Raw genomic sequence first — 10,885 nt, forward strand, 5'->3', positions numbered from 1 at the left:
TCTCATCTGTTTTGCTACACCCGGGCTGTAATAAACTTGTGCAGATAATAGCCACCGTCGATGGTTATGGTGGGAAGCTTCATGTTTGACGAAAAGGAGAAAATTCGCTTGTCGTTAATGTTGTTTTCTTGCGCTGCTTGAAGATTGTTTTCAATCTTACTTTACAGCCCATTTGCAAGTAGTAGTTCGTATGCATGCTGGATGCACTAGACGAAACGCGCAAGAGGCCGTCCATAAATTACGTTTATACGTTACGATATAATCGTAACAAAACGTTACGCTGGAAGAAATCCCCTCCAACATTACATAACGCTGATGAAATTCGCTCCCATTTCCAAAATTACTTTTTGACTAAAATGACAAATTAATTTGAATTTCCATAGCAAATATAACGGAAGGGAGCGAACCAGCGGTAGAGGCTCTCATGCGAAAAAAATCATCAATTCCTGTTTATTGGTTGTTTGATTAAAAAGTTTAAAAAATCTGTAATATTTTGACTGTAACAATATATGATACAAAAAACGATGAGACATTGGAAAAAGGTTCTTTAAATGAAGTATTTTGAAATAATATTATATATCTTTTTAAAATAACCAATTGCGGCAAGTGTGCCAGGTTAAGCAATTCATGCTGTAGCTTATTTGAATCTATTTTTCAATGGCTGAATTTGCTTTTATCGTCATTTTTATTTTATTTTATGACGGCACGTCGCCGTATTGTCACTTCCATATTACACTTTTTTTAACTTATTCATCGGACGCAGAAAATATATAAGTAAAATTAACTGGTTTTAGAAAATTAAGAAAATGTATAAAAATGTGATTTTTGGAGTATTGGGGCAAGAGTGCCATGCATACGGGGAAAGATAAAATAATCGAAAATTATGTAAGAATGGAATATCAGATCAGGTATTTCATTACTCTATGCTACGGATATATTTGGTTCCCCGATTGCTCTTTTGGGCTATAAAAACGGGTTTGAAACGACCAGTCCTATCATTTCACGTGTGTTATCGGTGAAATTTCGTGTTCTAATGCGGTTCGTGTCACCGAACCGTGTTCCTCTCGGTCACAGATCACACTACCGATTCTATTCTAGCTCTTGGCCATCCTTTTTTGGGACCTATTCCGTTTATAAGTACACACCAATCTGCGTCTTTCGGAATTACTTATGGAAAAAAAACTCTTGTTTGTGAACAACAACTTTTAAGTTTTTTTTTATAGTCCAACTCTCATTAAAATCAGCGAAAATGGTGCGGCATTCATGTTCCTTTTGCCCCAAAGAGAAGCGACTGTAGTCTTAGAGACTTCCTTCATTAACCCCTTCGAACGTCACCTAATTTATGGACGCCCCACAATGTTATCTTCCAGAGTACGTTTGTGTACGTTTGGATTATGATTGGCCTGAATATCTCTTTCTTTGTTACGCACACGCAAAATATATACAATGTAAGGTGAATGCTTTTGTCATTTAAAATGGGACGGATTTACATTTTAATTTATTGAAGTACTGTACACATGGGTGGCTAAATACTCTTACCTAGTGGTTTTATTAGAACCATTGGATGATATGATGGCTCCCATGGTTTGAAGTTCACCGTGGCACCTCCTTGAGTAGTAGAGCATTTACATGAATCTACCCTTGTTTGATTTTCTTGTAAAGTGCACACGCTTTGCTAGTTCCGCACGAGCGAACGGCATAAGCATCGGTAGGACGTGTCGTTCGAGCATCCATACTTGCACTTGCTGCACCGTTTGCCCTTCCGATAGACGGGCCGCTCGTACAGATTGCCCTCGGAATAGTTGCACACCAGATAGTACTGTTTCACCAGAAAGCCTTGCTGAATGCCTCGGAACCGTACCATCGCACATCCGACGTACTGCGTATTCGCGTGTATCATTTGTGTGAAGTGCCCTATGCCGGCTGCCATCGAGTGTTTGGTGTAGCGATCGAGCAGCTTCTGACGGCCCTTGCCATACTCCAGGAACCAGTGGCGTTGAAACTTTTCCAATGCCTGCGACACGGTAACGTTCATACCGTAGAACCAATTGATGGCGAGATTTTGACCCACCGTACGAAACTTGCGCGTATTCCGGCACTGATCGTGCTCAAAGTTGCATGTACGTGCATTGTATTCAGCCATACGGGCCAGCTTATTATCCCAGTGCTGTGTGGAGCGATAGAGACAGCGATGAATCGGTATCCGTTACAGCAACCATAAAAGCAGCCTAGAACTTACCAACTGCTCCATCGAGCTTGCTTCTGCGTACCGGTGAAAGTATCCGCACGCAAGATTGTTCCGCAATCGGTTGTGGAACTCCAGTATCTGCGCCCGATACTCGGGTTTCATCTTGATAAGCTTGGGATCTTTGCAAGACGGTGAAAATTTTCTACCATTGCAAACGACGTGACGGGCGCCGCCGGGTATCATCGGGCAGAGGTCCTTCGAGGCAGCGCAGTAATCGAACGCCAAGCTACCGGTAGTAGCCGCGAGAAGTAGCAGGACCCGGTACATCACAAACAGTTGCATTTTCCTAGCGTAAGACGGGGCGAACCGTTCAGAACGGATACTATCACTGCACTGAGATGTCTTTTACGCTTCTGATCCACTTCGAGTTCTCGCTTTTACATGCGACCGGGGCATGAGGCGGTCTGGGAAGGTGTGACAGCATATGGGGGAGGAAACACACTCTACTTATGACACGCTTCGGTGTAGTTCGCACCCTTGTGCCTTGGAAGCTTCCGCGAGCGGTAACGTCATCGATGCAACGACGGATTGAGACGATAAGATTGATAGTGGAGACGTGCGCCAACGCAATCGACGAGAAGGTTAAGGCAAGGGGGCTTTGCAGGTGTTGAAGGATAGCCGACAGTAGGAGAATAGGTGACACTTAACATTCAAGATCACTTACTACCCGTGCATATCTCTATTGCGTATCTGGCTTTCATGTGCCCGCGGTTTGTCAAATTAATTCCAAGCCATCCTTTACTATTGGGTAGGTGGGGATGTAAGCAATGGTGCACAACGTTTACATCGTGTTACTGAAGTGTGGCATGAAAATGACAAAATTATTGTAATGTCAAGCCAATAGAGCTAATTAATTGATGTTTTCGCATGCCGAGTGATCGCGACACTAAACAACTAACACTAACAAGTGATCTCACACTATTGGAATTCCGCGGAAGTAACAAATTTTGTGAGTAATGTTTGGTAAGCGAGAACGTTAGTGTAATTGTTCATTTGTTTGTCAACCCCATTTATTAAGATGGATCGATTACGGCTTGGAAAAGGTGCAGGCACAATTGCACTTCACTCTCGATTGTGCGTATGTCCCTGAGTAGGAATGCATCGTGCACATGCTGTGATGTAATCGGTGGGAGCATTATGCATGTATTTTATCATAAACGTGCATAAAATAAACATTCGTCACTCTGCCACATTCGCTTTCCTGCTTTCTGCTCTCTTGTATAAGCTGTAATGGTAGTACGAAGGCTATTTTACGGTAACATATACATTTATATATTTGGATTCGGATGAGACTTTCATATGAAATCCAATTAAATATTCGAGAGATATTTTACTAAAAAAAATCTGTTTGTCGAGAATCAGCTGAACGTCCCTTCGATCGCCAACCGATGCAAATGTATCTTTGAAAAACCGTCTTCGTTGTTCGTTTTGAGTGATTCTCTTCTTCTTCGACATGTCCGGCCATAGACTAGGCTTACTACAATTTATTATTACGCCGTACGTAAGTTGGATAGTCAAGAGCCCTCACTAGGAAGGAAAGAACCTCTGATCAGTCGTATGAAAAACGGCGCCCTTGTTGTCTCTACCACAGCATCATCCCATGTGAGTGTCACATTGGTCAATCAATCTCAGACAATTTCTATCTTGCTCAAGATGGGAAAGACTTTCTGCATTCAAATCGAGGGATCGGGACTACTTGGCTACTGCACATATACAAAACAATGGCTGCTTCACCCATAAAAGTCCTGGTTAAAATTCGAAAACTGATCGTTGAGCTCAGGATTGAAAGCAAAAAGTTGTTCAAATGTGCAGACGTATTAAATCGTTCGCAATAATAGGTTAAAAATGTGGTTCATAGCTTCTAGAAGACAAAATCACTTACATAAGAGAGCCTACAAAATTAAGCTCAGCAAACTTCAGTAACGCATTATCTTAGGGGTAAATAAACAAAAACCTTAGTTTAGTGACACTGTACACAAATATCAAAGACAGTACGCAAACGGTACAGGACGTTGTACATGCAGAAGGATATCGAAGTTACTTTGTAGGGAAGAAGTCGGTAAGAACGGGTACAGTGTGCCCAAAACTACTTGGTCAAACCGGACTAGTTTTGATAGATGGTCATAATCACGGACGAAAGCTTATTTTATGTATTTGGGTCAAACACACTGATGAGAGTGTCGCGCAATCCAAATATTCATTTAAATCCAAACGTTCTACGGCTGACTGTGAAGCATGGTGGTGATTTTGTTATGGTTTGGGGTTTTGGCCTGTAGTGCAAATGGCACCGAAAACTTGAGGTTCGTTTTTAGAATCAATAGATGGATCAAATTGATCGATTAAAGTGTTTGGACATTCTAAAAAATAATTTGAAATCAAGTGCTGTAAAATTGATCAAATTTTCAGCATGTCCCAGATAAGCTTTCCCAACTCTCCATGAAAAGGCGTTTTCGGAGCTTAAACGCAGCTAAAGCGAGATATACGGAGTTCTTGACTTGCTCAATCAACTTGACGTTTGTTCGTTGTAGGGCTAATGTTTTGACGACGATCTTAGGATAAAATTGGTTAATATTTTTTGTCAACTGATACAGCAGCACGCTAAACGAATGTTTTTCGTAAACTACTTTCAAACTTTGCTGGTCAGGACAAATCTCATCAAACGAACCACTCATCAATTGCAGTTTCTCCGATCAGTTGATACTCTTTTTGACCTTTTTTGTGTTTTAGGTACTTAGGTTACTTTCATGGTATTTGGTTAGTAGATCATCAGTATTGTTTTTTTCTTTTAATATCTTTTTTCATTGTACGTGATAATATAATTCAAACTGAATATGGCTTTATAAATGTTCAATCAATTACGGTGACGGATTAATACAACAGCCTCCCTCATACATGTATGTTTTAAAGTGGTGCTTTTGTACTTTTATTTATACATATTTAGACCCTCTTACTAGCGATAACTTACTCGCGAAGAGTAGCTGCACAATTATCGTCATACATTTGAAATTTACTTTGTTTCATTTCGTTGTTCGGAAGGTTTTACGTTCCCCTCATTGATTGTCACTCTGTGTGGTATTGGAACAAAATTTATGTTTTATTTTATTTCCCTAGTACTAATGTTACGTTTTTTCTGTTTCCTCTCTCTGTATCTCTCTCTCTCTCTCTCTCTCTCTCTCTCTCTCTCTCTCTCTCTCTCTCTCTCTCTCTCTCTCTCTTTGTTTCTTATTTATCTCCAACCGTTGTTGCACGTTCAATGAACAATCATTTAATCCTTTTCGTCGTGCAGCGTCTCGAGGAAACGTTTGCCCAGCAGCTGGACGAGATGGAACAGTTATACGGCAACAGCCAAGTGCCGATGCCTCCCCAATCGCCGCCGGCACACGACCAACACCCGCCGCACGTACACCACCATCATCTGCTGCAAGTCGGGGGGTCAACGCGGAGCAGCATTTCTTCGTATTCAGATGGATTGGGCGCATGACAGGGGGCGGCGGGCTTCAGGGCACGGTACAACAGTATCAGCGGCAGCGGAACCGGTACGAGCGGTGGCGGTGCGAGCAGCAGCACCGGCCACAGCAGCTACCGGAACAGCAGCAGCTAGTAGTGTGGTCGATCGAGGAGGGCAACTGTTTGCTGCACCTTTGCTAGCACACCCGTATGCCCCCTCCCGCAGCTACCTGCCGATCGTTAGTGTCCCAGAAGTTCTGCCAACAGTTAAGTGAATGAAAACGGGAGATTCGTACGGTGTGGACTTGTAAGCTAGTTATTTTGCTAAGTGTTTCTGTAAAGGCAAAATTGCCAAAACAAAGGAGCAACAAACGCGCTCAGTAGCTAATTGTTCTGTGCCTAGCAAAGATGGCGCGCACTGTGCACTAATCAGCTTAACCCATTGTAAACGTGTAAAGAGAGAATAGCGTCCCGGAGCGGTAAGATTCATAAAAGCAATGATAATAGGAATAGATCTTGGCTAGTACCTATGAGCTAATCCCCACAACATATGAAGCATCGGCCCAACATATGAAGCAAAAAAAAAAAAGCTCGTGTGCCGCAGACTAGAAGCCAATTGTTGTTAAAGTGTGTAAATTTTTTTATCGTCTAGTGTTATAATAGTTTGCCCCGTTTAGTTGGAAACGGCCCTAGTAAATAGCCGCAACATGTAGAGTATAATCGAACGACAAGCATTAAAACCAACCAAAACTGTAACTTAATTTAACATACACACAGCACAGATGAGTTATGTTGGTGTAGCAATTGAAATCGGTTCATGCAAAGTATTTGTCCCACGCGCTTCGCTTGTGTGTACAATAATATTACTTACATCTCAACAAACTGCCGTTGTTGTTTGCCAAAATGTGTGCGCGCGTGGTTTTTTTTTATATTTTATTATTTTAACCTAATTAGGGGTGTGTCAATTGTTTTGTAAAATATTTGCTATTTCAAGCTAAATGTGCTCTTTGGCCCCCGTCATTGTGGGGGTTGGGAGGGTTCACTAATCACGAGGTCGATTTCTTCTTCCAGTAGGTAGTTAGGTAGGTGAGGTGAGGTGTGTCCTGTTGGGGGTTTATGTGAACTTTGAAGACTGTGGATAAAAGAAATGGAATGTACGTGTTAGCTAGGCCGAGAGTTGCAGCGAATTTGCATTCAGTTAATTTAAAGTGATTGATTTGTATTTAACGGTGGGTAAGAAGGTTGATAAGTGGCTGTCTTTAGGGGGTCATTTACTTGAAATTGAAGAAAAGCAACAAAGATTATGTTTTAAACACTTCAGATGAAATGGTAGCGTAAGCTAGATACCATTGTAAAGGCTTCAGATGACATTGTAAACATTTTTGTTTTATTGTAAAACTGTTGTAATCGCATCAGATGAGATTGAATTGCGATGATATTTGCAGCGTACGGGTAAGTGACGCGATTACAATATCATCTGGTAGCTTCACAACGAAAGGACAAGGAAAATGATTACCATGTCATCGGTACGCGTTACAACAACCTCATCTAGTTTAGTGTACAGCATTTCATCAGAAGTGTTTACCATAATCATTGATGTTTTTCACATTATCAACAGATAAAACTCTGTAAGTAATACACCAACGGTTTGACAAGATCGCGAACAAAATGTCTAGGTATCAAAATGTCTAGGGCGTAATAGTCGAGGGACATGTGTTTTATTTTAAAAGATTAACTTTTAACAATAGTTTCTGAACCATTAGCGCCATGTCGCTTTTGGTAGGCGAGTAGGATGGATATGTGTTATATAGTCTGTTTTTTCTTCTTTCTTCTTCTGTGTAAATATTTCTTAACGGAACCGGCGAAAAACACAACATAGGGTGTGCCCACTGGTCTTATGTTTCTACATGCATTGGTTCTATTAAGTCTCCCTACCCGTAATGTGCAGTCTTTCACGTGCAAACTTGTAAAGCAATATATTATCGAGTGCGTATCGGTAAAACGGGCGTTAATGTAAACGAATTAATCAAAATTGGTTTTCGCGTTCCATTGATAAGCTTTGCTAGCTGATGATAATAATCATGGGTTTATTACTGTTTTACGGTCTTATTTCAATTTAAACTTCAGTTGGTTTGTATAGTTGGAAAGTTATTGATTTTAATTGTAAGGAGCTGTTACACTATTGTACAAAACATTAAACAAACGCATACCATACCTCCTTCGGCAAGCTACATACCGGCCCTACCCCGCTCGGGACCGCTCGGTCGGAATCGGTAAAGGAATCCTAGTGTAGCGGTATCGTTTGATACCAACTCTTTCGTACTGGCCAAGACAAAAAAAAAGTTCAACCAATTCCTTGCGACGATAAACGTACGATATAGGGGGCTGAAAAAGGGCTCGGAAAAAGAAAAGGTGAAAATATAGTAATCTACAAGCAGCCACCCACACACACACACACACCACTTTCTTCCACAGCACGTAAACCAAGTGGCGCACGTGGTAAGCCAACATTGAACTGAGTGATACACAACGGAATGGGATGTTGTTTTCCGTGATTCTAGACACGTATATATATATATATTATGTAGACGGAAAAGGGGCGAGTAAAAAGTTTAAGAGAAATGTACCGTATTTAGATAGTTTCAGTGCAGGAGAAAGGAACAAGGAATAAATGAAAGGAGGAAGTGCGCACAATTGTGCTGTGGACGCGTGCAGATTGCAACGAAGGGAAAACGTTTATTGTAACGGCAAGATATGCAACAGATAGAGACTAAGAAGTATAATAAAATTTCTTATTTTTACTTTAAATGTGTTGTTGTGTTCGTTTGCGGTTGGTGGTGATGCAGGAAATTAGTGTGCTTGTGAACGAAAATGGCTGCAAAGCAAAGCGTTTGCAACTGGCTATAAATGCTGTACAAAAAATGGGTGTATAAGAGCAACAAGTCATTTTTTACTGAATAATGTCTGTGTAATTTTCAACGGTAATATAATATTTGCATTATTACCAAGCGTTTGATTTCAAAAACAAATTTGAAAAAAAAAACGCTTTTCGAATATTTGGATTTACGGTGTTTCGAACATTAGCTGTCAAACGCACAATTTGACACATGCTAACTTGTATGTCATCATGGACGCCAATAAAATAACGTGCGGACCAATCAACCATTTTGCATTCATACGGTCGGCATCGGTTCTAGAAAGATAGGAATATAGTGCTGAGAATTGTATCAAACCCGTAGTAGCAATTGCTATACTACTGCAATCTTAACCAGTCATCACGATTCACATGTTATTGCTTCGATACAGTTGCAGGTAGTTAGTGTTTGGCGTAGTTTAGCCACTGCTTCGATCCTCGAGAGGTGAGATTACAATATCATCGTAAGATAATCGGCACTGGAAACTTTTATACGTTGTTGCTTGCTATCAGCTTGCTGCCAGCAAACAATAAAAAAAAAACGTAATGCGTGGCATTTAGGGAAGGAAAAATCTTCGCTGAATGTTGCGCCTAGTTGAGTGTAAGTTTGCGGGCGCGAAAGACACTGTGTGCGGTGCTGCATTCGGTAGGTTACGAGTCGAAGGTGCCGGAAAGAAGTGTAATGACGCGCCACGCTCTTTCCGTTGTGGTGCCCCAGGTTCTTGGACGATGTTGTCGACAGATGGGGTTACAGCTCGGTGCTAGCACAATCTACTGGTTTGCATTGCTAACGTTCGTCTGGTGTGGTGGTATGTACTGATGCGATGATAGTTGTAGCTATCGTTATGTACATTTTCCATCCATATATCATGGGGGCGGTGTGTTGCCGGATTCGTTTATATTTTCAGCAAACAACCTGCACATGAACGATGGCGTACGGACGCAGGACATTATTGCTGGTGATGTGTTTTTCGAAATTATAGAACCGTCGGCCCTGGAGTACACGTACCGCTTGCGACCGGCGAAAGATTTTGGAGGTACGTTTGGCATTACGTACAAATCGCCACACGGGAAGCTTGTGCCGGCATTACCAGCCGATGCATGTTCGACCAAATTTGAGAACGCCGATGAGTTGGTTGGAAACATTGCACTCGTCGAACGTGGGTAAGTTTTGGAGGAAAAACAGATCGTGGTGCACTTTTTAGTCTGTATGGATCTTTTGTTCTACTAAACCATATGCAAAACTGCAAAGCTACAGTTCTGTTTATAGTTATGGGATTTTTTTTTGAAATATTATTATTATCAGCATACTATAGTCGAATGCAGTCGGATCACCCATCGTTTACTTCCGATCGTCGTACGACTCCAAGCAAACAATGGGCGCATTGACTGTAACTGGTAAGATCGTGTCCACACGAGAGCTTATTGTAACGTATTTTGTAATTTTAACGTTCGCAACTGGTTTCAGCAAAGTTCTATCGCTTGTGCGAATGAAGTAGTCCTGATAGATCGCAAATACGCCAACTACGGTAGGCAACGCTTAATTCATGGATATGCTCGAATATCTTACGCATATTTAAGCTCTACAGCGGATGCTTAACTACGCGTTGCTATGCGAAAGAAAAAGCTCATGTGTGGACGTGAGTGAAGAGAGCGTAGATATTCGATCGAATCGATTAATTATGCGTTGTCTTTCATAGTTGGCGAAATGTTTAGCATGAATATTCAAACGCATTGCCAAAATACATGGATAAGGGGTTTATCGAAAAATACGCTACAATAAGCTTTTGTGTGAACGACCCCTTTATTACGCTTTGCTATGCGAATGAAAAAGGGCTCGTATGGGATAGCCCTCGTATCCTTGTATACATTTTAACGCAGAGTTGTATCCTTCCCGCACTAACAAAAATGTGTATTTTCTTATGATTGTAGTCATTGTTCGTTCCTAACGAAAGCCATCAACGTGGAAGCAATCGGTGGTGCAGCAATTATAGTTACCGAGTACGATACGGAGATCGATGACTTTGACTACTACATTGAGATGGTGCATGACAACACCGATCGCGAGACGAACATTCCGGCAGGATTTCTGCACGGCAAGAATGGTATCATTATCCGGCAGACGCTTAAAAAGATGAATTTGCCGTACGCGATCGTTAACATTCCCGTCAACCTGACGTTTATTCAGCCGCACATGATAAATCAACCACCGTGGTTGCCATGGTGAGATGCTGGGTACCGGTACTGCAGCTGGTGTGCACCGGAAGATATTTACA

At 41.5% G+C, this 10,885-nt stretch overlaps 4 protein-coding genes across 5 annotated transcripts in view; 2 read left to right on the forward strand and 2 right to left on the reverse strand.

The window, feature by feature from the left end:
- The window catches only part of LOC126556186 (mitochondrial genome maintenance exonuclease 1-like), a 306,337-nt gene that overhangs the window by 212,481 nt on the left and 82,971 nt on the right, over positions 1-10,885 (reverse strand). The window lies entirely within an intron of this gene.
- Positions 1-10,885, forward strand: part of LOC126567431 (protein LTV1 homolog) — a 255,962-nt gene that overhangs the window by 198,867 nt on the left and 46,210 nt on the right. The window lies entirely within an intron of this gene.
- LOC126556270 (antigen 5 like allergen Cul n 1-like) lies at positions 1,651-2,530 on the reverse strand. Its single transcript, XM_050211507.1, has 2 exons — positions 2,240-2,530; positions 1,651-2,167 (listed from the first exon to the last, which is right to left on the reverse strand). The coding sequence occupies exons 1-2, from the start codon at positions 2,528-2,530 to the stop codon at positions 1,676-1,678; spliced, it is 783 nt and encodes a 260-aa protein (XP_050067464.1). The 3' UTR covers positions 1,651-1,675.
- Positions 9,260-10,836, forward strand: LOC126556304 (PRADC1-like protein). Its single transcript, XM_050211549.1, has 3 exons — positions 9,260-9,418; positions 9,518-9,773; positions 10,542-10,836. Exons 1-3 carry the CDS (start codon positions 9,292-9,294, stop codon positions 10,834-10,836), a joined length of 678 nt encoding a protein of 225 aa, XP_050067506.1. The 5' UTR covers positions 9,260-9,291.

Source organism: Anopheles maculipalpis, chromosome 2RL (assembly GCF_943734695.1).
Source record: "Anopheles maculipalpis chromosome 2RL, idAnoMacuDA_375_x, whole genome shotgun sequence".
NCBI lineage: Eukaryota > Metazoa > Arthropoda > Insecta > Diptera > Culicidae > Anopheles > Anopheles maculipalpis.